General features: G+C 44.8%; 1 protein-coding gene across 1 annotated transcript in view; it reads left to right on the top strand.

Annotated features, from left to right (window-relative positions):
- The first annotated feature begins 2395 nt into the window (after positions 1 to 2395).
- gnas (GNAS complex locus) overlaps positions 2396 to 25537 on the top strand; it is a 282461-nt gene continuing 259319 nt past the window's right edge. The window contains exon 1 of the mRNA XM_068000669.1: positions 2396 to 2872. Coding sequence (XP_067856770.1) covers positions 2602 to 2872 — 271 coding nt within the window. The 5' untranslated portion in view covers positions 2396 to 2601. The remainder of the gene's footprint in view (positions 2873 to 25537) is intronic.

The raw sequence follows: 25537 nt of genomic DNA, 5'->3' as shown, positions 1-25537 counted from the left end.
ACACCCATGAGACAGAGGCAGTGAGTAAGAAAGAAAGACATAAATAGAAAGCATAGCTGACAAACGGTTCCTTTCCTCATTCTAATTTAATTTCTTTTTAAAAAAAGTTGAGTTTTGAAAGCAAACAAAGCCTCTTTGAGGGAAACAGATAGGAAGGGTAAGTAAGATGGGAAGAGGGAAACTGTTTGAGGCCATGAGAGCCTCCAGCCATCTCATTACCCATCCTTGGGGGGAGTAGGTGGGGAGAGTGGATGGAGGGTTAAAGGTGAGGTGAGTGACCGTGGAGCAAAGAGGAAGGGAGGATACAAGAGTTGAGTGGGTGTTTCAAAGGGGAAGAGGTTGGGGCAGTGTTGAATTAAGGGGATGGTAGGAAGGGGAATGAGTAGTTGAACACTGTCGGGACAGAGGACAGAATGGGAGCAAAAGGGTGGGGGCAGCATGAACAATTGGAGAAGGGATCAGGAGTAAGGGCCACATTTTCCCTGTTACAGTTAACCAAATGCATCAGTGTGTTCTTTCTCCACCCACCACCTCCCATCCAAAAGGAAAGAAGAAAAAGATGGAGAGAGAAGCAGCTGGGGACAGACTGAGGATCAAAAAGAAGAGTTAGGGGGAGAGAAGCAGCAGTGTAGAGGAAGAGACAGAAGCAAAACAGAGACAAAGAGAAAGAACAACATAAAGACATCAAAAAGGGGTAAGAGAATGACCATAATCTCTGATTTACAATGTGCGACACTAATATACTTTAACTATAAAATAGCAGCTCTTGTGTATCACACAGTGGGACATCTTTAACACTGAAAATATCTAGCACTGCACCACCTACAGGACTAACAGGTACTGTAGGTACTCACAATAAGTTTTCAATGAAACACTCCACTCAATGTACTGAATTTTATATATAATGGATTTTGTATAGATTGATAGATACTAGTGGATCTCCCCTGGTATTCTTCATGGTCAGTCAGATAATTAATTGTTTTATAGTACAGGACTGCTGTACCATGTATTGTTCTGCTATTGTTCTTATGCAGCTAAAGCCCATAAAGTTCAATTGTTGTTAAGTAAACACAGGCTCAGTTCAATTAGATTTTAACTGTTTGATCGGGGACTTTGGAGATGTGGGTAGAGTTTCTGCTTTGGGTGCATCAGGAAATTGCGCCCAAAATGCGCTTGAAATTGCACTGGTTAGGTTACGCTTCAAGTTTCCACTAAAATTAATTTGCATAACCACAAATCTAAAATCTTCCATGAAAACCAATGCAATCGGGCAGTGTAATAGAACATAATCATTTCTTTTGTTTCTCTTTCCATTAAAAAGTATTCCTTAATGTATTTAAGATTGCTAACCTGGTGCACTTTTGTTAATACAGCTGAAAACAGGTTTATCACCAAAAGTATGCATTTTTAATAAGGGTGTCCAGTCCTCTGCCTGTGAGGAACCTGATTTAAAATCACTGAAAGTGACCTAAAGAAAACTATACCGAACCATTTAAATAGTTTCATTGGTGCACGCTAGTCAGTTTCTTTGAAAAACTTTTTCGAAGTTGCCGACTAGTGTCTGCGCGCCTAAGAAAATGAGTGCAATTTGAAGAGCTTCCTGAGCCAGCGGAATCTTGCAATTTCGACCTGTGGGTGTGGCCAGTTTTGTGGGCGGGGCCTGATCCGGGCGAATTGAATCTTGAACAGGCGTAAAAGGTGGCGGAAAACACGGGCATAGGTGGTTTTGGGCGTAACTCACTTATGTTTAAATGCCCCGATCTTTTGCGCTGGTTGGGCCGATTCCGCCTAAATTGCACTGGAATTTGGGCGCAAAAACTAGGGGTAATTCCCCCTCTATCCAGTTGCAGCCTACAGATCAAAAGCTCCCAGCATTTGAAGTTTGTCTTGGGGTCTTTTAACAATTTGTGACCCTACCCCTCTTGCTGAATGTGATAGATGAATGCATTACTACTGTTTTTAATATTTAAAAAAATAAGATCTCTAATGATTATGGTGATCCATGCAGTAAAAGAGGTCAACTTTATTTTAAACCACCAGGAATGAGATTTGGCAGGTGTCTTAGAAAGACCATTGGGATGTACAGTGTAACAGAAGAGAAGTGGGAGTGAAAAGTTGATTTGGAGAAGAGGCGATGTAAACGTGGGGAGTCACAATAAGAACCCTCCTATCTCGGTGCGCCAGTCATTTACGGTAATATGTGTGTTTTTTTAAAAAATGGGTTCATTTCCTGATCACGTGGCTCTGAGGGGACTTATCTTTCTGCATGTTCTAAACAAAATTAGCGAGAAGAGAGAGAGTTTGTAGAGGAATCGAGGTCAGGGATCTGGGCTGTTCCTTTGGGAGTAGGGAAGGGGGAGGAGAGAGAGAGAAAAAAAAAGAGGAAGGAAGGTAGGAGAGGGAGAGAGGGAGGGAGCTGGGCTTCTCCTCCTCCTCCTCTCTGGGCTGTGTGCTCTCTGCTGGATTATGGTGATTCCCTGCGGCTGAAGTTGCTCTTGTTTCAATTCCCATCGCTGGGAGTCGCCGAGCGTGGGCTGAGGCAGGGGCAGGGGCAGGGGGAGATTGTATCTATCTTCTAGTATTTGGTTACATTCTTTCACCATGGGGACGTGTTACAGTCTGAGATCGCGGCTCATCGGTCCCCACGCCGCCTCCTCCATCGCTTACTCGGGGGGCCGGACGGCCAATGCTGCCGTCAGCGGTGAAGGGGAAGCCGGGCAACACGATCATCCCGCCGGCCAGTTGAGAGAGCGGCTCCGGGCCGACGAGAAAGCCCGGCTCAAAGCCGACAAGAAGCGCAGCCGGAGCATCGACAAGAGCCTGAAGGCGGAGAAACGCGAGTACAAGCAGACACACCGGCTCCTGCTCCTCGGTGAGTCTTGGCTTCTCCTCCACCATCTCAATAATATCTTTTATTGTCATCTGTTTCATTATTGTCAATTTGTTCTTTCGTGATTTCACCCCCCCCCCCCCAAAAAAAATAAACAGCAGGTTGTAACTTTGTATCTCCAGTTCTTGTTTTGCAAACTCCATGGGCTGTCACAGATCTTCAACCCAATTATGGGGCCAAAACAAAAAGTTCAGATGAACTTCTTTAAACTGGCACTGTCATGGCCTTGAAAGAGGTGACTGGTTTGGGGAGCCAGGAACACGAGTTAATGTACTTGAAAAGTTTACATTTTAACAAGTTATTATTTTAAATTAGGGCTACAATCTCTTGGAAGATTGGCAGCTCATGGTTGTGAGGACAGACTTATTTGTTTGCTTTTTTGTGGAGGTGGGCAAGGGCATTGGAATAAAGGGACTGTAGTGTAATGCATTTAAATAAGTGGGGTCTAACTGTCTCGCACAGGCGATTTATAAAGTCACTATTCTCCTGATCGGCTTCACATCATGCACCCTCCGTAAACTTGAGCTCATACAAAACTCAGCTGCCCATATCCTAACTTACTCCGTCCCGTTCACCCATCACCTCTGTGCTCGCTGACCCACATTGGTTCCCAGTTCACCAATGCCTCAGTTTTAAAATTCTCATCCTTGTGTCCAGATTCTTCCATGGCCTCTCTATCTCTGTAACCTCCTTCTAACTTCCCGAGAACACGGCGTTCCTCCAACTCTGGCCTCTTGTCCATCCCCCACTTCTTGCCATCAGCTGTCTAAGCCCAAAGCCCCTCAGCCCCTCAACCCTCTTTAAAACCCACCCATTTGACCAAGCTTTTGGTCACCTGACCGAATGTCTCCTTTTGGCTTCGTGTTAATTTGTGTCTGATTACACTCCCGTGAAGTGCCTTGGGACGTTTTACTACGTTAAAGGCATTATATAAATGCAGGTTATTGTTACATACGAACATACGAATTAAGAGCAGGAGTAGGCCATTCGGCCCCTCGAGCTTGCTCTGCCATTTGATAAGATCATGGCTGATCTGATTGTGACCTCAACCCTACTTTCCTGTCTACATACTATAACCTTTGACTCCCTTGTTAATCAGGAATCTATCCAACTCAACCTTAAAAATATTCAATGTCCCTGCCTCCACCGCTCTCTGGGGAAGGGAGTTCCACAGACTCAAGACTCTGAGAGAAAAAATTTCTCCTCATCTCCATTTTTTTTTTATTCGTTCATGGGATGTGGGCATCGCTGGCAAGGCCAGCATTTATTGCCCATCCTTAATTGCCCTTGAGAAGGTGGTGGTGAGCTGCCTTCTTGAACCGCTGCAGTCCGTGTGGTGAAGGTTCTCCCACAGTGCTGTTAGGAAGGGAGTTCCAGTATTTTGACCCAGCGATGATGAAGGAACGGCGATATATTTCCAAGTCGGGATGGTGTGTTAAATGGGAGACCCCTTATTTTTAAACTGGCCCCTAGTTCTAGTCTCTCCCACAAGGGGAAACATCCTCTCAGCATCTACCCCTTGAAGTCATGGTGTCCAGTCATATGCAAGAGTTATTCAAATCACCAGCTATACCTCTCGACTCCTCCTCTGTCTCTGCTGTCAGACTGCTTTTCCGACATCCAGTCCTGGATGACCTGCAGTTTTCTCCAGCTAAATGTTGGGAAGACCAAAGCTATTGCCTTTGGCCCCCACCACAAAGGCCTTACTCTTGCCAGTGACTCTACCCCCCCCCACCCCTCGGCACCGTCTCAGGTCAAACCAGGCTGTTCGCAACCTTGATATGTTATTCCACCTAGAGCTGAGCTTCTGTCCCCATATCACCACCGTCACTAAGACTGCCTACCTCTGTAATATCGCCCACCTCTGTAATATCGCCCCCCTCTGGCCTTACCTCAGCTGTGGTTGAAATCCATATCCATGGCTTTGTCACCTCCAGACTCAACTATTCCAAAGCTCTGCTAGGTGGTCTCCCATTGTCCATAGACTTCAGTTCGTTAAAAACTCTGCTGCCCATATTATATGGTGTACCAATTCCCCATTCGTCCACGTCCCTCCTGTCCTTGCTAACCTATATTGGCTCCAAGTGTCCCAATGCCTCAAATTTAAAATTCTCATGCTGGTTTAAATCCCTCCATTGCCTCGCCCTTTCCTCCTCTAGCCCCCCTGAGCTGTCCAGTCCAATGACCCTTTTCTCTTTCCCCCCCTCTCCCCCCCCCCCCCCCCCCCCCCACACATTTTGCCCCACCATTGGTGGCTGTGCCTTCAGCCGCTGAGGCTCAATGCTTGGGAATTCCCTCCCTAGACATCTCCAACCCTCTCCCCTCCTTTTAAGACCCCCCTTAAAACCCACTTCTTGGACCAAGCTTTTGGTCACCCCTCCTAATATTTCCTCTCTCAGCTTGCCGTTTTTTTTTGATCACATCTCAGTGAAGCGCCTTGGGATGTTTTGCTATCTGAAAGTTGTTGTATCGCACAAAGATCTGAGTGGCATTCTACTTATACAACACTGACTAATATTAGCTTGAGGACCATTTATTTTATACACAAATATAACAAACAATGGCCCTGTCTTATTTTATGGGGTGAAGTATCACAGAGGAATATGGTAGCTGCTTTTGCCAGTTTGCTTGGCATATTGACGCTCAGACTGCAGTTTTTGTTATTTCTGATCGATACGTTGCACTGTGAGACGACTTCCACCTGTTAACTTTTCGGGTGGGAGCCTGGCAAACGCCCCAGCTCCAATGTTGACAACTTTCTGGGGGTTGGCTGACCTGCACCTTTTTCTGCTTTTATTTCAGATTTCCAGTTTTACCCCTGAATAACTTTGTTGAAGTATTGATGGTTGCGTTTGTAGTTCAATTAACTTTTTTTTGTTTTGCAAACTGAAACAGTCATCTGGGGGGTCCGGAGATGATGGTAGTGCAGACACCTGGTTGCACAGTTCAGCTCATTAACAATGAGCTGGTGAAAATGTGCTATTACCAGAGCTGTCATTGTCAGGGAAATGTTAGGGGTGATTTTCATAATTGGCAAGAACCACATGGATAGTAAACCCACTTAAATATAAAATGCCATGTTTAATGCTGAATGACGTTACATCGAAGTCATTTCTTTTGTCAGTTCGCTCCTCTCCAACAGGTGTTGTCATGTTCTGTGTTGTCACAGTATTGGGAATCAAATGGGTGTTCCCATGTGGTGCTACAAGTTGGCAAAAAGGCAGTGCTACTGGATCATCTAAATAGCTTTTCGTGTGGGCAAGTGGTTTAAATAAGCAAACCCAGGCAATTGTAGCTTCCTTTAGATATCAGGAAAATCTTTCTCTCTTTTTTTCTCTCTTTCTTTCTTTTTCTCTCTCTCTCTCTCTCTTTCTTTCTTTTTCTCTCTCTCTCTCTTTCTTTTTCTCTCTCTCTCTCTCTTTCTTTTTCTCTCTCTCTCTCTTTCTTTCTTTTTCTCTTTCTTTCTTTTTCTCTCTCTTTCTTTTTCTCTCTCTCTTTCTTTATCTCTCTTTCTTTTTTCTCTCTTTCTTTCTTTTTCTCTCTCTCTTTCTTTTTCTCTCTTCTTTCTTTTTCTCTCTCTCTTTCTTTCTTTTTCTCTCTCTTTCTTTCTTTTTCTCTCTTTCTTTCTTTTTCTCTCTTTCTTTTTCTCTCTCTTTCTTTCTTTTTTTCTCTCTCTTTCTTTTTCTCTCTCTCTCTTTCTTTTTCTCTCTCTCTCTTTCTTTTTCTCTCTCTTTCTTTCTTTTTCTCTCTCTTTCTTTTTCTCTCTCTTTCTTTCTTTTTCTCTCTCTTTCTTTCTTTTTCTCTCTCTCTCTCTCTTTCTTTTTCTCTCTCTCTCTCTTTCTTTTTCTCTCTTTCTTTCTTTTTCTCTCTTTCTTTCTTTTTCTCTCTTTCTTTCTTTTTCTCTCTCTTTCTTTCTTTCTTTTTCTCTCTCTCTCTCTCTTTCTTTTTCTCTCTCTTTCTTTTTCTCTCTCTTTCTTTTTCTCTCTCTTTCTTTTTCTCTTTCTTTTTCTCTCTCTTTCTTTTTCTCTCTCTTTTTCTCTCTCTTTCTTTTTCTCTCTCTCTCTCTCTTTCTTTTTCTCTCTCTCTCTCTCTTTCTTTTTCTCTCTCTCTCTCTTTCTTTCTTTTTCTCTCTCTCTCTCTTTCTTTCTTTTTCTCTCTCTCTTTCTCAGCTTGTACTGTACCTGTAACAGTGTATGACATCTGGAGTGTTGCGATGCAAGATAGGTGTGTTCGTCTTATTTCTTTGGAAACCAAAGAGAAGGCTAGTTAAGAGTTCACAGGAAATAATATTGAGATTTTTATGTGTGATGGGTTGAGAGTGCGGGCACCTACTTCCACCTCCTTAACATTGCCCGTCACTACCCCCGCCTCAGCTCATTTGCTGCTAAAACCCTCATCCATGCCTTGGTTACCTCCAGAGTTGACTATTCCAATGCTCTCCTGACTGGCCTCCCACCTTGCACCCTCCGTAAACTTGAGCTCATTCAAAACTCTGCTGCCCATATCCTAACTCGCACCAAGTCCTGTGCTTGCTGACCTACATTGAATCTCTGTCCTGGAAGGCCTCAATTTTAAAATTCTCATCGTTTTCAAATCCCTCCACGGCCTCGCCCCTCCCTATCTCTGTAACCTCCACCAGCCCTACAACCCTCCGAGATCTCTGCGCTCCTTCAATTCTTGCCTCTTGCACATCCCCAATTTTAATCACTCCACCATTGGCGGTGGTGCCTTCAACTGCTTCAGCCCTAAACTCTGGAATTCAATCCCTAAACCTCTCCACCTCTCTCCTCCTTTAAGGCCCTCCTTAAAACCTACCTCTTTGACCAAGCTTTTGGTCACCTGTCCTAATATCTCCGTATGTGGCTCGGTGTCAAATTTTGTTTGTTAATTGCTCCTTTGAAGCGCCTTGGGATGTTTTAGTATGTTAAAGGCGCTATATAAATACAAGCTGTTCATGTAAGATCATCCTAAAATGAAGCCAAATGCCTCAGGTTGCATCACAGGTCAGGTGTGTTTATGTAGTGCTAATCCAATGTATGCATTTTCAAAATCAGTTGTAATTCAGAGACCTGATTTAATAATCCAGAAAACGTGAGTCTCACCATGGCAGTTTGAGAATTTGAATTCAATTTAAAATAAAATCTGGAAATTTAAAAATAAAGAAATAAAGCTGGTATCACTAAAAATTGACCATTAAGTTGTCTGATTGTTGTAAAAACACAACTGGTTCACTAATGTCCTTTGGGTAAGGACAGCGGGTTTCCTTCCCTAGTCTGGCCTATATGTGATTCCAGTCCCACATCAACCTGGTTGACCCTTAACTGCCCTCTGAAGTGGCTAGCAAGTCACTCAGTTGTATCAAACCACTAGAAGGCCCACCATTACAGGTCAATGAGGTCTGGGCAATAATGTCAGCCTTGCCACATCCCGAGAATGAAAAAAAAACCTGATTCAGTTTGTCCATCCTTTTAATCGGCTCTCGTTTCCCAATTGCAACATAAGTCCACTGATCTGCATGGTGTTAGACTGTACTGAGACCTGCGTGAATAGCTGTCACATGCCAATCACTGCTACAATATTCCATCACTGAGCAAATGTAGAGTGTGCAAACAGAGATGAGTAGGTCCTGTTTTTCTTCAATCACCTTTTTCCAGCTATCTTTTTATTACTTTGTTTAACCAGCACAGATCAGCAGTGATTACAGATCTGAGGAGCTAAATATTTCTAACTGGTATAAAATTGAAGAATCTTGGCTAATCTTTCTCAGCAGAGTCTTTGTGCTGGAGATAAGGCACCATTATGTCTATCACTGGAGGCAGTGAACTGCAGAGATTCTGATGCCACTTGTCTTTCTGGTGGGGAGATTGCTGAAATAATACAGTCTGTAATGCGCACAAGGTTGTCTCAAACTATTTGTGGCTGTTAAAGCGAGTAGAGAGAGTAGTCTTTGACCGGGGCTGGATTCTACCCCAGTTGGAAGTGTCTGGTAACGTTGTATGGCCGCGTGCCTTGAAATCATTTCCTGGTATCTGCCACTTCGTTTTATTAATGAAGTTTTCCATTCAAGCTTTATTCTGTTTCTGTGTTTTCATTGACTACCTGTGTATATCATATCTTTTAATGCATATTAACATGACCCTTAACTTTATAAATAACTATATGGCTAATAATAATGGAGCACTGAAGTAGCGTGTGTGGGTGCATCATACAGCTTTGATCCCCCTGGGTGTTCTTGTCTCTCGCTTTCGAGTTTCTGATCTCAGCTATGTTGTTGGACAAAGTGCTAAGCAGATACTCCTGTGTAGGAGTAAAATTAGTGAACAAGTCACCAGCCAGCACGCTATTCAATTCCTAACAACCGGATATAGACTTGGAACTGAAAGAAGAACTGAAGAAAAATCTGGGACATAAAAAGGTCGTTCGGCCCATCAAAGTTCATCCCGCTGGTTCCTTAACTATCCCACTGTAGAATCAACTCTTTTCAACAACTCTGTTTTTATGGACTCATTTGGCAGATAATTTCGTCGATTTCATTGGCCTTTTTCTGTGCTGTAAGATTCATGCCTGTGCTGGCTCTTTGAAAGAGCTGTCCAATTAGTCCCACTCCCCCTGCTCTTTCCCCATAGCTCTGAATTTTTTTTCCGTTTTTAGTATTTTGAAGAAGTACTTCCTGATTTTTAAAAAATATTTATATTTTCATTAATTTTGATTCATTCTCCGGCCTTACTTTCCTAGTTTTCTTTGTGCATTGTCTATTATCAGTCAGTATTATATATCTTCATGAGGTTCCCCCATACCTGAATTTTCTACACTAACCCTTTGTCCTAACTCATCCCCTTTACATTTGTTGCACCTCTGTGTATACTTTCTAAAGACTCCAAATTGTGAAGTGGCTTGGGATGTTTTGTTACATTTATATAGTGGCTTTAATGTAAGTTTATGTGCATTTATCTTTTTATGACAGTGACTAAAACTGAATACAATTTTCTAAGGCTGGTCTGAGCAGTGCATTGTAAAGTCTTAACATCACCTCTGTATTGTACTGTTGTGGTTTTATCTGCTGCTAAAACCCTCATCCATGCATTTGTTACCTGCAGAGTCGACTATTCCAGTGCTCTCCTGGCAGGCCTCCCATATTCCACCCTCCATAAACTTGAGCTTGTTCAAAACTCTGCTGCCCATATTCTAACCTGTGCCAAGTCCCATTCACTCATCACCCCTGTGCTCACTGACCTACATTGGCTCCCAGTCCACCAACGCCTCGAATTTAAAATTATTATTCTTGTGTTCAAATCCCTCCACAGCCTCGCCCCTCCCTATCTCTGCAACCCCATCCAACCCTCCGAGATCTCTGCGCTCCTCCAGTTGTGGCCTCTTGTGCATCCTTGACTTCCTTTTGCTTCATTGGTGGTTGTGCCTTTAGCCGTCTAGGCTCTAAGCTCTGGAATTCCCTCCCTAAACTTCTTTGCTCTTCTTCTCGCTGTCTTGCACGCTCTTCTTCTCGCTGTCTTGCACGCTCTTCTTCTCGCTGTCTTGCACGCTCTTCTTCTCGCTGTCTTGCACGCTCTTCTTCTCGCTGTCTTGCACGCTCTTCTTCTCGCTGTCTTGCACGCTCTTCTTCTCGCTGTCTTGCACGCTCTTCTTCTCGCTGTCTTGCACGCTCTTCTTCTCGCTGTCTTGCACGCTCTTCTTCTCGCTGTCTTGCACGCTCTTCTTCTCGCTGTCTTGCACGCTCTTCTTCTCGCTGTCTTGCACGCTCTTCTTCTCGCTGTCTTGCACGCTCTTCTTCTCGCTGTCTTGCACGCTCTTCTTCTCGCTGTCTTGCACGCTCTTCTTCTCGCTGTCTTGCACGCTCTTCTTCTCGCTGTCTTGCACGCTCTTCTTCTCGCTGTCTTGCACGCTCTTCTTCTCGCTGTCTTGCACGCTCTTCTTCTCGCTGTCTTGCACGCTCTTCTTCTCGCTGTCTTGCACGCTCTTCTTCTCGCTGTCTTGCACGCTCTTCTTCTCGCTGTCTTGCACGCTCTTCTTCTCGCTGTCTTGCACGCTCTTCTTCTCGCTGTCTTGCACGCTCTTCTTCTCGCTGTCTTGCACGCTCTTCTTCTCGCTGTCTTGCACGCTCTTCTTCTCGCTGTCTTGCACGCTCTTCTTCTCGCTGTCTTGCACGCTCTTCTTCTCGCTGTCTTGCACGCTCTTCTTCTCGCTGTCTTGCACGCTCTTCTTCTCGCTGTCTTGCACGCTCTTCTTCTCGCTGTCTTGCACGCTCTTCTTCTCGCTGTCTTGCACGCTCTTCTTCTCGCTGTCTTGCACGCTCTTCTTCTCGCTGTCTTGCACGCTCTTCTTCTCGCTGTCTTGCACGCTCTTCTTCTCGCTGTCTTGCACGCTCTTCTTCTCGCTGTCTTGCACGCTCTTCTTCTCGCTGTCTTGCACGCTCTTCTTCTCGCTGTCTTGCACGCTCTTCTTCTCGCTGTCTTGCACGCTCTTCTTCTCGCTGTCTTGCACGCTCTTCTTCTCGCTGTCTTGCACGCTCTTCTTCTCGCTGTCTTGCACGCTCTTCTTCTCGCTGTCTTGCACGCTCTTCTTCTCGCTGTCTTGCACGCTCTTCTTCTCGCTGTCTTGCACGCTCTTCTTCTCGCTGTCTTGCACGCTCTTCTTCTCGCTGTCTTGCACGCTCTTCTTCTCGCTGTCTTGCACGCTCTTCTTCTCGCTGTCTTGCACGCTCTTCTTCTCGCTGTCTTGCACGCTCTTCTTCTCGCTGTCTTGCACGCTCTTCTTCTCGCTGTCTTGCACGCTCTTCTTCTCGCTGTCTTGCACGCTCTTCTTCTCGCTGTCTTGCACGCTCTTCTTCTCGCTGTCTTGCACGCTCTTCTTCTCGCTGTCTTGCACGCTCTTCTTCTCGCTGTCTTGCACGCTCTTCTTCTCGCTGTCTTGCACGCTCTTCTTCTCGCTGTCTTGCACGCTCTTCTTCTCGCTGTCTTGCACGCTCTTCTTCTCGCTGTCTTGCACGCTCTTCTTCTCGCTGTCTTGCACGCTCTTCTTCTCGCTGTCTTGCACGCTCTTCTTCTCGCTGTCTTGCACGCTCTTCTTCTCGCTGTCTTGCACGCTCTTCTTCTCGCTGTCTTGCACGCTCTTCTTCTCGCTGTCTTGCACGCTCTTCTTCTCGCTGTCTTGCACGCTCTTCTTCTCGCTGTCTTGCACGCTCTTCTTCTCGCTGTCTTGCACGCTCTTCTTCTCGCTGTCTTGCACGCTCTTCTTCTCGCTGTCTTGCACGCTCTTCTTCTCGCTGTCTTGCACGCTCTTCTTCTCGCTGTCTTGCACGCTCTTCTTCTCGCTGTCTTGCACGCTCTTCTTCTCGCTGTCTTGCACGCTCTTCTTCTCGCTGTCTTGCACGCTCTTCTTCTCGCTGTCTTGCACGCTCTTCTTCTCGCTGTCTTGCACGCTCTTCTTCTCGCTGTCTTGCACGCTCTTCTTCTCGCTGTCTTGCACGCTCTTCTCGCTGTCTTGCACGCTCTTCTCGCTGTCTTGCACGCTCTTCTTCTCGCTGTCTTGCACGCTCTTCTTCTCGCTGTCTTGCACGCTCTTCTTCTCCTCTTCTCTTCTTCTCGCTGTCTTGCACGCTCTTCTTCTCCTCTTCTCTTCTTCTCGCTGTCTTGCACGCTCTTCTTCTCCTCTTCTCTTCTTCTCGCTGTCTTGCACGCTCTTCTTCTCCTCTTCTCTTCTTCTCGCTGTCTTGCACGCTCTTCTTCTCCTCTTCTCTTCTTCTCGCTGTCTTGCACGCTCTTCTTCTCCTCTTCTCTTCTTCTCGCTGTCTTGCACGCTCTTCTTCTCCTCTTCTCTTCTTCTCGCTGTCTTGCACGCTCTTCTTCTCCTCTTCTCTTCTTCTCGCTGTCTTGCACGCTCTTCTTCTCCTCTTCTCTTCTTCTCGCTGTCTTGCACGCTCTTCTTCTCCTCTTCTCTTCTTCTCGCTGTCTTGCACGCTCTTCTTCTCGCTGTCTTGCACGCTCTTCTTCTCCTCTTCTCCTCTTCTCGCTGTCTTGCACGCTCTTCTTCTCCTCTTCTCCTCTTCTCGCTGTCTTGCACGCTCTTCTTCTCCTCTTCTCTTCTTCTCGCTGTCTTGCACGCTCTTCTTCTCCTCTTCTCTTCTTCTCGCTGTCTTGCACGCTCTTCTTCTCCTCTTCTCTTCTTCTCGCTGTCTTGCACGCTCTTTGCTGCTCTTCTTCTCGCTGTCTTGCACGCTCTTCTTTGCGCTCCTCTTCTAAGACGCTCCTTAAAACCTACCTCTGACCAAGCTTTAGGTCACCTGACCCAATATCTCCTTCTGTGGCTCAGGGTCAATTTTTGTCTGATTACGCTGCTGTGAAGTTTTGGGACATTAAAGGCATTGTATAAGTGCAAGTTGTTGTTATAATTTACCATTCTATTTACATTTACATTTATCAACATTTGTCCCTTTGATGGCATATTAGATCTAAATCCTGCTGCAATTTTTTTAAAGCTGAAACCCGTCTCCACTGCTTTCCCTTTTTTTATTGATGCCAGAAAAATTGAGATGTTTATAGTTAGTTTTAATATCCAGTTAATTTACATGAATTAGAAACTGGGATTCAAGCACTGATCCCTGCTGGACTCCACTCAAGACCTCCCCACAGTGTGATGGCGTAACTTTCCCAAGTACTCGCTGTTTTATTTTTAACTAACGTCTTATCTGGTCCCTTGTTCTACCCCGAGCTGGTTTGTCAGGCTGGATCTTTACCTTCTAAGCATTAAGTTATTGCCATATGGGCATTCGTCCAATCTATGTCTTAGAATCGATTCTATTATTTTTTGTTTTTACTGACATTTGGCTAATGTTCCTTTAGTTGCTTGGACCAGAAATAGATACCATGTTTGTCTGCTTCCACTCTTCACCAGCACCCAGGGGTGCCAACCCTCCAGCGTTGTCCTGGACTCTCCAGGAATTGAAGATTGATCTTCTGGACACTGCTGCGAGCAAAACCCGGGACAGAAATCTTCAGGGTTTTTTAAAACATTTTTTTTTCAACACTTCGCTTTTTGGTTAGAAACATTTTGGAGATGGTGGAAAAAGACTGTTTGAGAGTGAAGAATCATCCAATTGGGTAACCAAGAGTCTGTTCGCTTTCCAATTGGCATGGGAAGGTGGAACGCCGTTATGATGGACATGTCGGGCGACCAGTGACAGGAGTGTGTAGGCGGGGTGGTTGGAGGCGGGAGATCATGTGATGAATCCTCCAACCAGAGTTGGCAACTCTAATTTGAGGCCTAAGGTGGGCAGGGCGGAATGGGGCTGAGACCCATCAGAGGTCATGGAAATTTTTGAAGTCTGGATCATCCCTGAAGTCTGTAACGGAAGGAACCTGAGATATGTTTCACTTTTTTACCTTTTTAGCATAATCAGAGTTTTGGTGGATTGCTAGTCTTGTAATTGAATGGATTTTAAAAGTGCTGTTGACAGTATGTCTTAAAGTAAGAATATTACACTTTTAAATGGGAAAGATGAATTGGCTTACGGAGCCTGGAAGGAATGGACAGCCGATAGCATGGAGATAGAGCCTGAGGATACAGCCGGGCAGCAAGTAAGTAGAGAATTGAGGGCCTTGGAGTTATTGGAGCCTGAGGATAGAGCTTGAACAGTACAGGGGAATGCTGAGACCTGGAATGGGTAGATATGGGGAATTGCAGAGACACTGAGCAAGATGTCAAACCAGCATGTAATGAACCCTGCATCTGATTGGTCACTGCTAACCGTGTAACATGCATAAATGATCCTGTGTTTACTAATCAGATGCAAGATTTACCAGGTCATGTTCTCAAGACCAATTGGATGCTTCTGTGGGAGAACCTTCACCACACGGACTGCAGTGGTTCAAGAAGGCAGCTCACCACCACCTTCTCCAGGGGCAACTAGGGATAGGCAATAAATGCTGGCCTTGCCAGCGACACCCACATCCCACGAATGAATTAAAAAAAAGAAATAGATAATTTATTTTATAAATAAATATATAAAAGTAATTTGACTTCTTCAGTCACTGAAGAAGTTAAATGCTGTTCTGTGGTTGTTAGCATGTTGCAGTGACTGAGATTTAGAGGTCCATGTACATAAATCACTAAAAGCTTGTGGACAGGTACAAAAAATAATTAAAAAGGCTAATGGAATGTTTGCCTTTATCTCAAGGGGGCTGGAATACAAAGGGGTGGAAGTTTTGTTACAGTTACATCAAGCCCTGGTTAGACCCCATCTGCAGTACTGCATTCAGTACTGGGTCCCACGCCTCAGAAAGGATATATTGGCTTTGGCAGAGGTGCAGTGCAGATTCAGCAGAATGATACCGGGTCTGAAAGGGTTAAATTGTGAAGCTAGTTTGCATAGGCTTGGTTTGTAGTCCCTTGAGTATAGAAGATTAAGGAGTGATCTAATTGAGTTGTTTAAGATGATTAAAGGATTTGATGGAGTAGATAGTGAGAAACCATTTCCTCTGGTGGAGGAGTTCAAAACAAGTGGGCATAACCTCAAAATTAGAGCTCGGCCGTTCAGGGGTGATGTCAGGAAGCACTTCTTCACACACAGGGTAGTGGAAATCTGGAACACTTTTTTTTACCCCCCCCCCCCAAAGCTATTGAGGCTGGGAGGGTCAATTGAAAATTTCAAAATTGAGTTTGATAGGTTTTTGTTAGGTAAGGGTTATGGAACCAAGGCAGGTAAATGAAGTTAAGATACAGATCAGCCATGATCTAACTGAATGGCGGAACAGGTTTGAGGGGCTGATTGGCCTGCTTCTGTTCCTATGTTTCTATTTTTTCTGTGAAAACAGTAAATTATTCTTGAGTGGATTTTATGTTATACACATTTCTTTATCTATGTATTCAATTTTTGTCCATTACCTTTTGGGAGGTTGGTACCTAGTGTTTAGCTGTACTGAGGGAGGGGCAGTAATGGGGTTGAACGGCACTAGGGGTTGTCTTGGGATTTGGTAGCACTGGGGTGGGGGTGCTGGGATTTGGCAACACGGGTTATCCTGTGGCCTTGCAGCAATCTGGGATTTGGCAGAACTGGGGAGGGTTTGGAATGTAGGATTTGGCTGACTGGTGATTCATTCCTGGCATTTGTCAGCAATTGGAAGAGGAAAAGTGGGGGTGATTGAGATATCTCTGCAAATATTGAATTCAATATTTTGTGACTGGTTCCTGGACAAGTATGGTCTTAGATAAATGAATATTACAGCTGCATAAATAATTATACAGATTTATCTGTGTTTCTGCTTCTCTGGAGTGTTAAACAAGAAAGGACTTTCATTTATATTACGTGCCTTTCACGTCATCAGGAAGTCCCAAAGTGTTTCACAGCCTTCTAGTACTTTTGAAATGTAGTTGGTGTTTGTGCACAGCAAGATCCCACAAACAGTAATATGATAATGACCAGATCATCTGTTTTAGCGATTGTTGGTTGAGGGATAAATATTGGCCAGAACATTGGGGAGAACTCCTCTGCTTTTCTACGACATGGTGCTGCGGGATCTTTTATGCCCACATGAGGGGGCAGACGTGGCCTCGGATTAACATCTCATCCGAAAAATGGCACCTCTGACAGTGCTGCACTCCTTCAGAACTGCACTGAAGTGTCAGCTTGGATTATGTGCTCATGTCACTGGAGTGGGACTTGAACCCACAACCTTCTGGTTCAGAGGCGAGAGTGTTACCCACTGAGCCAACCAAGGCTGTCTCTTAAATGTATAGCTGCTTTGATAAAGTTTACTTTTATTAATCAGCAAAATTCAGTCAACAACTTTTGAATCTATTGGGAAATCGGAGGGAAGGGGCTTGAAACTAACATCATCTGTAAATGGCCAGACTTCCTGTCAATCATAAATATTTTTTGGGAGTGAAAACCTGAACAATAAAATGGCTCCCATTGTTAGCCGATTAATACTTTTTAAGGAAGCCAATCATACACCAAATCTCACTATGGCAGTTTGAGAATTTGAATTCAGTTTAAAATTAAAAAAAACCTGGAAATAAAATGCTGGTCTCAGTAAATGTGACCATGAATTACATAGCATTTACGGCACAGAAACAGGCCATTCGGCCCAACTGATCTATGCCGGTGTTTATGCTCCACATGAGCCTCCTTGCACCCCTCTTCATCTAACCCTATCAGCATATCCTTCTTTTCCTTTCTCCCTCATGTGCTTATCTAACTTTCCCTTAAAGCATCTGTGCTATTCGCCTCGATTGTCGTAAAAACCCAACTTGTTCACTAATGTCTTTTAGGGAAGGAAACTTGCTGTCCATAGCCGGTCTGGCCTATATGTGACTCCAGTCCCATACCGACTTGGTTGACTCTTAACTGCCCTGTGAAGTGGCCTAGCAAGCCACTCAGCAGTTTCAAACTGCCTTACAGCGGTTAAAGAAGAAGGCCCACCGCCACCTTCTCAGGGCAACTAGGGATGGGCAATAAATGCCAGTCTTGCCAGCAATGCCCACATCCCGAGAATGAATATTTAAAAAAAAACACTACTTTGGGGATTTTCCACTTGGAGACATTAGGACAGATGATGGAGCTTGGTCAAAGAGGTAGGTTTTAAGGAGCATCTTAAAAAAAATAAGAGAGAGAGAGATCTAAGGAAAGAATTCCAGAGCTCAGGACCACCAGTGGTGGGGCGAAGGAAGTCTTGGATGCTCAAGGCCTAAATTGGAGGAGCGCAGAGATCTGGAGGAGGTTACAGAGATAGGGAGGGGCAAGGCCATGGAGGGATTTGAACAACAGGGTGAGAATCTTAAATTCGAGACGTAGGGACCTCGACTGAAATCAGCTAACTCGTCGGGGACCAATGGTTAGGCCAGCGACCTTTCTAGGTAAGGCTCAACTACTTGCTGGATAAACTTGCTGGGCCATGAGGAGAATTTTATTTTGAGAGCCTTTGTTTAAAATGATGTGTTGTGATTTCCTTGTGAAAGCAGGATGGCGCAGGGCCACGTGGGGGTGCACCTCTGCATTAAAAAATGCAGTTCCTTCATTGTCGCCCAGCGTGTCTCTATCTCAGATGTAGCAGTCAGAGCTGGAGCAGCCTTGTGAAAAATATTCATCCATTCAGAAGCTCTTGCAGCGGAGGTTGATCACAGGAATGTGCTTTTTTGTGTAACTGCAGCGCTGATTTCACGCCTTGGCTACAGACACCAGGTTTGTTTCAGTTTGTGGGCCACGCGACCAAGTGCGGAGGTCAGCAATTGTACACAAATTCTTGTGTGTTTGCATTTTTTTTGTTGTTGAGCAACTTGACTAAAGGGTGCAAGACACTACCAAAGTTGAAAGAGTAAAGGGAATGAGATAAATCAGGAAATAAAGGGAAGAAATAAAGAACTTGTATTTATACAGTTCCTTTCACAATCTCAGGACATCCCAAAGTGTTTTACAACCAATGAAGTACTTTTGAAATGTTGTCACTGTTGTAACATAAGAAACGCAGCAGACAATTTGGGCACAGCAAGGTTCCACAAACAGTAATGAGATAATGACCAGACAATCTGCTTTTTAGTGATGCTGGTTGAGGGATAAATATTGGCCAGGACACCGGGGACAACTCCTCTGCTTTTCTTTGAATGGTGCCATGGGCTCTCATGCGTCTACCTGAGAGGGCAGACAGGGCCTCAGTTGATAGATGGCACCTCCGACAATGCAGCATTCCCTCAGTACAGCAGAGTGTTGGTCTAGATTATGTGCTCAAGTCTCTGGAGTGTTAAGGTGGCACCAAGTTTGGGTTTAAAATTCTTAAGACAACAGGAGGAAGGAAAGACCTGAGTGAGGTAGTGCAATGAGTCTTGATTTCAACTTAGTGAAGATGCAGAGAGGTTCAGCGTGTAACATAGTGTATTTGTGTTAAAGCAGATGGCTTCCCCTTCACTTTACCCTCTTTATGAATGTTTTTTTCTAATAACAAATGTAAGTCACCACAGCCAGTCGTGAATTGAGAGAGAAATGTAATGTGTTGTCAAGAAAAGCTAAGGCAGCAGTATGACTGTGTTATAGTATGTAGCATGTTGAAAGCTCTATGCTACTGAGTGTAGGATCGCCCATACATCAAGTTCCCAGTCTCACCAGTGTCATTGTGGAGTGGTGCAGTACAGAAGCCAGGGGGTCAGCTGTTCCCCATAAGAAGGTAAAGAAGTTCACAGGAAAGGTTGCCCTGGGTTATTCACATGCACTTCATGGTAGCTGCTATAAAGCAGAATTGGCAAAGGTCTAAAGATGTATCTGTCCGATGCCCTGGCCTGCGGATGTTGTGTGATAGACAGGGGTCATGAAGAGAAGCGAAGTGGGAGGGGCTTAAAGTGCAGATGTGTTGATATGGATTTCTTGGTGTAATAATTGTACTTGCAATGAACAGTTAAATTGCATCAAAAGACCTAAATATATATAAAGTAAGGCTCCATGCTATACCCAGCTCATGGATAGCACACGGGTAGGTGGGACTAGCTAAGCAAAAGGCTTTTCTGACCTAGTTTTAAATTTTATAACTTTTTAATAAACTTTTTTTTAAAAAAGTAACTGTACCTGCTGGAGAGGAAAGTAAAGTTCTTGAAGATTTCAAAAATAATTTTTTTAAAACTCAATTTTTGCGTGCAGACAAGAATGTACTATTAGTGGGGAGAGAACAAGGGGAACACTGTACCTATTAAGGGCTTTGCTCTGCTTCAGGTCCTTGTTTCTGTCGTCAGTAAAGGCCTTGTTGTTGCATCTTTACTTCTTCTTGTTTTCTCATTGAGCCAATCATGTGCTGTTGTCTCCACCCACCTCTTTGGGCCTCAAAAGCAATGTAGCAATTTGGGGTGGGACTCAGTTACACCACGTGCCCACCCTAATGTTTGGCTGAAATTCTGGTGGTATTGAGGGCGGACGTATTGTGCAATGCCAATGAAGGATAACTTGTAATGACTTATTTACTGCCATTCACATCCTAGTCAATGCCTGTGGTAAAACTTAAAAGTCTGTTCTTCCAATGCAACCGATCACCCCAGCTGTTCCTGTAAACCAAGGTGCCGCAGTGAATTTCCACACCTGCCCTCGCCTTGGGGGTGGGCCCACTATTGGCACCATTAGTGCCATAGTGCTGCATGCTCGGACTATGCAGATACCATCTGACCCCAGGATTTGGGAGAGGGTCAGGGTGCATCCAGGCAATAGGTGGAAGTGTCTCCCAACTCGGATCTGCTCCCAAAAACCCTCCATCAAAATTTCTGGGCTTTTTTAGATTTTGCAATTCACCAGTATCTTTTAAGGCTGCATATTGTGACACTACAAGTCGTGGCCGGAATGGAGATGATTGAGTAATTCCCCCATCAATCACGCCTGGACCGCACTGCTGTAAGTAACTGGGATTGATTTTACGCACATAATTTGTATTATGTAATTATCTTCTGCTCACTGCATTTTGCTGGAGAAATAATCCTGCTTTTATCGGGAGATATCTGTAGTTTCGGTCATGAGTTCTGTTTGCTGTAGAGTCTCTTTGCTGTAAGTCCCGCCCCACCTCCAACTCATTGGCTGATACAGTGGTGTCAATATATGCTCCATTCTTTTAATTTACTTTTCAGAAGTTCAGCAAACATTTTGGAAACTTTTTTTTAAAATGATGCTTCAGATTGTGTGTATTACCAGACGTACCTGCCTACTGAGGCCATAACACGGAGAGAGATTTTTTTTTAGTTGAATCGCCCTTGGCATCAGTTGAGGTGACACCCAGCTTTAAGATTTGTATTGGGCCCATGGATCTTGTCCAGTGTTGCACATGATGGCAGTCTTGGCTTACTGACAGGTTTCATGGAAGTCAGCAAAAGCACTGATCATTTCAACTACTGGAAGACCATTCCTGTCAGCAAAAGGAATCACGAGACCTTGAGCTCAAAGAAATCTCGTTCATCTCTAGGTTGGGAAGAGAAACTCTTCCATTTCAAGAGTTGGCATTGGACGTAATCTGTATCAGATTAGTTGGTCAAACAATTTACTGTATTAGGATGGAGTAACCGTTGTGGCGCATGCTTTCAATCTGCAATTCCGGTCACACAGTTGCTGAATAACACTGGGGCTTTCCAGCTGGTCCCATCATCAGGTGTTGGAATTTTCAGGATAATTAATGTGTTCAACTGTTGATCAATGTCACTGGTAGAGATATGAATGGCGATCAATGTATTCACCAACACTTCAGCTCAAGTTGAGGTATCCACCCAAAATGGGTATCCGTACACTATATTGTCTACTGCGACTGAAGGACCTACTCTTCCACTTGCAAATGTAGTTAAGAAGATGATCTTTGGAGAAAATATGTAAAGGCTCTCTTGACACTGTGTGTTCTCTGCCATTTCAACATGTTTCAACATGTGGTGGAACTTGCGCAATCAAGTTAACTCACTACATTGGCATCAAAATCTTCCTTATATTGGTTCTATAAAGATATAGCTCAACATAATAATGTGACCACAGATTCTTCGATTTACTGAGTCAAGGATCAAGCCCATGCTCCTCATAGCTTAGGTGGCAGGAGTAGGGAATTTTACATTGGATGCTCTTAGCAGGAATAGGGTGTAGCTTCACAAATAGACTTTCTGTTATGAAATGATTTGGTTTGTGTTTTCCCCTTTTGGATAAGATCATTTGCAAGGCTCTGAGCAGAGGAGGTCACAGCCAATTTTTAATGACTTTATTGGCTGAAGAAAAATTTAGTTCTTGAGTTTTTCGGAACATGAGTGAATGATCTTCTCCGTGAAGGGAAACACAAACCGACTTGATTCAAAGATAGGTTTTAAGCGTCGAAGGCCAGTGAGGGAGTAACACAGGAAAAGGAGGCAGTGATAAGAAATCTGTGAAGGAAAATGGAACAAGGGCAAGTGTTGGGAGGGAGGTTATAGAGGTTGGGGATTCAATAATAAGAATTACGAATAGTTTCCTTTTGTGAGTAGGGATAAAGCAAATAGGGCAGTGATTGAGTTTTGTGGGTGCCAGGAATGCAGACACAGAAGAGGGTGGATGTACTAATGAAAGAAACAGGAGGGAAGCCGGAGGTAGTTGCCTGCACAATAACAATAACCTGCATTTGTATTGCGCCTTTAACCTAGTAAAACGTCCCAAGGCACTTCACAGGAGCATTATCAGACAAAATTTGACACCGGGCCACATAGAGCTATTAGGATACGTGACCAAAAGCTTGGTCAAAGAGGTAGGTTTAAAGGAGCATCTTAAAGGAGAGAGAAGTTTAGGGAGCTTGGGACCTGGACAGCTGAAGGTATGGCCGCCAATGGTGGGGCGACGAAAATCGGGGATGTGTAAGAGGCCAGAATTGGAGGAACACAGAATACTCGGGAGGGTTGTAGGGCTAGAGGAAGTTAGAGATCATAGAGGGATTTGAACATGAGGATGAGAATTTTAAATTTGAGACATTGCTGAACCAGGAGCCAATGTAGGTCAGCGAGAACAGGGGTGATGGGAGAACGGAACACAAATAAACAATGTAAGGAGGGAACAGCTAGAAGTGTTTAAAAGTGAATTCAGACATATTGCCTGGAAATTGAAGGATAAGGGCTGTAAAGTCCTGTAGAATTATTGGGATTGATGAGTGGCTGGCTATTTCAGGTAGGCTAAAAGGGATGTTGACTTTATAAATAGCTTTTATGGGAAACCTGGTTGCTATTGGAGAGGTGGATTGCATCTAAATTGGAGGGCAGGAAGTTAGCTAATAATAAGAGGACAAAAGTTAGACTTTTTTAAACCAGATATAGTAGCTGGAATGAGTCAGATTGCAACTCTGGAAAAGCAGAACTTGAAAGCTGGTCATGGGGAAGAAGAAAATAAGATAAAATAGGAAATATGATTAGGCATAGTAACCCTTTAGAGCCTAAACAAAGACAAAAGTTAGTAACTTGTTTCTTCTATTCATAGAACTTGAGACAAAACACCTGAAGCAAAGATTAATGAACGAGTAGATGCATTCTCTTCCATTACTCCTTGACTCAGCAGAAAATGCAAGGAAGAAGCTGGAGACCAGTGTACCCATTTTATAATGACCTTATCAGCCATGCCAAAGAGCTTCTAACCTCACTGTCTGCAGGACAGCTCCCTTTCAGCAGAGCTAATGCTTTAAACTGACAGGTAAGGGTGATGAGTGCGCCAAATTGGTCTGGGAGTTAAAACCTCAGCATTCAACTGACAGATTACATAAAGTTTGCAGCACAGGAACAGGCCATTTGACCCAACTAGTCCATGCCAATGTTTATGCTCCACACGAGCCTCCTCCCACCCCTCTTCATCTAACCCTATCAGCATACCCTTCTATTCCTTTCTCCCCCACGCAATTATCTCACTTGCCCTTAAATGCATTAGTTATTCGCCTCAACTGCTCCTGGTGGTAGGAAGTTCTATATTCTAACTACTTTCTGGATAAAGAAGTTTCTCCTGAATTCCTTATTGAAATTATTAATTTATAGATTCGATACTGTTTTGACATGCTCATAGTTGTATGAGGGAGCGTGAGAGATTATAACATCAACTTGCATTTATATAGTAACTTTTTAATGTAGTAAAACATCTCAGGTGCTTCACAGGAGTGTTATCAAACAAAATTTGACACTAGGAGATATTAGGAGAGGTGACCAAAAGATTGTTCAAAGAGGTAGGTTTCAAGGAGCATCTTAGAGGAGAGTGAGGCAGAGAGGTTTAGGGAGGGAACTCCAGAACTTAGGGCTTAGACAGCTGAAGGCACGGCCACCAATGGTGGGTTGTGCAAGAGGCCAGCATTGGAGGAGTGCAGAGATCTCGGAGGGTTGTAGGGCTGGAGAGGCAAGGCTGTAGAGGGATTTGAACACAGGATGAGAATTTTACATTTGAGGCGTTGCTGGACCGAAATCCAATGTAGGTCAGCGAGCACATGCGTGATGGGTGAACGGGACTTGGTGCGAGTTAGGATATGGGCAGCAGAGTTTTGGATGAGTTGAAATATATGGAGGGTGGAAGATGGGAGGCCGGCCAGGAGAGCATTGGAATAGCCGAGCCTGGAGGTAATAAAAATATGGATAACATACTATAGCTTCGGCCTTTGTCATTCTGCAAATGTTTTTCAGCTCCATGTATAAAGCTCACTTCCTTCCTACCCTTCTGTTTTCTTTAGGATCTGGTGCTACTTAGAATTATTTATTTATATCTGCACATTCTCATGTTATACTTGGGTCCCTTTGCTGCCTCTGCTGCTGAACTGAAATGCAGTTGATAACGAGGCTCTATGCACAGAGATGGAAGGCGTGCTTAATGCAAGCCAGTTCTTAAAGGGATAGTGTCCCTGATGTCCTTTATCATGGCACTTTCCTGTTTGTATGTGGAATTGAATGGGATTCATAGAATGAAGAAGGCCTACAGTGAGTAATGTATCACTGGTCTTTGAACAGCCAACATTCCTTAGTGTAGGTCAGGCAGCATCTGTAGAGAGAGAGAGAGAAACAGAGTTAACTTTTCAGGTCAGTGACCTTTCATCAGAACTGATTTCTCCCTCTGCCTGACCTGCTGACTGTGTTTCCAGCATTTTCTGGTTTTATTTCAGGTTTCCAGCATCTGCAGTATTTTGCTTTTGTGTTATTCCTTACTGTAGGGCTGTCTGACCTACAGCTGGAGAAACTTACTCCCCCCACCCACCCCCCCATTCCATCCAGAGTTTAACCTCCACGTGCATGCTTTTAATTAAAATTAATATTTAGATACAGCCCAATGCTGGCATCAGTAACCAATAAAATGCATTTTATAATGTTGATATCAAAATAAACAGAGCTCAGATTGTCTCGGGTTAGACGTGCGTTTCTGCTACGTGTCTAAAATCATCAGATAGGTATATCAACAATCTATTAAACTAGTTCGTTGCAAGATAGTCCAATAAACCTTTCACAGCCTGACCTGAATGCTTACACATTGTGAATACACATTGTCCGTGTTTCTTACAAATAGCTGCTAGATAAGAATCAGGTTTTTTTTATATATTGTCTCTCTATCTTTTTCTTCTTCTCCTCTGTGGAAGGCACTACCTTATGCTGGAGTACGGATCCAGCTGTTACATCACCCAACTAGCCATTCTTCATGTGTGAGTGGAAACAGTGTCCACAACTATTGGGGTGCGTGGAGGAAGGAAGGGGGGGGGCGTGCGGAGGGAGGGAGGGGGGGGTGCGTGCGGAGGGAGGGAGGGGACGGGGCATGTGCGCGGAGGGAGGGAGGGAGGGAGGAAGGGGGGGCGTGCGGAGGGAGGGACGGTGGGGGCGTGCGGAGGGAGGGACGGGGGGGTGTGCGTGGAAGGAGGGAGGGAGGGACGGGGGGGTGTGCGTGGAAGGAGGGAGGGAGGGACGGGGGGTGTGCGCGGAGGGAGGGAGGAAGGGGGGGCGTGCGGAGGGAGGGAGGGAGGAGCGGAGGGAGGGAGGGAGGGGAGGGCGGAGGGGGGCGTGCGCGGAGGGAGGGCGGGGGGGCGTGCGCGGAGGAGGGCGGGGGGGCGTGCGCGGGAGGGGAGGAGGGGGCGGGGGGGGCGTGCGCGGAGGGAGGGCGGAGGGGGCGTGCGCGGAGGGAGGGCGGGAGGGAGGGGGGGGCGGGAGGGAGGGGGGCGGGAGGGAGGGGGA

The sequence above is a fragment of the Heptranchias perlo genome, chromosome 19 (genome assembly GCF_035084215.1).
Source record: "Heptranchias perlo isolate sHepPer1 chromosome 19, sHepPer1.hap1, whole genome shotgun sequence".
Lineage (NCBI taxonomy): Eukaryota > Metazoa > Chordata > Chondrichthyes > Hexanchiformes > Hexanchidae > Heptranchias > Heptranchias perlo.
This window is presented reverse-complemented; position numbering and strand designations above follow the sequence as displayed.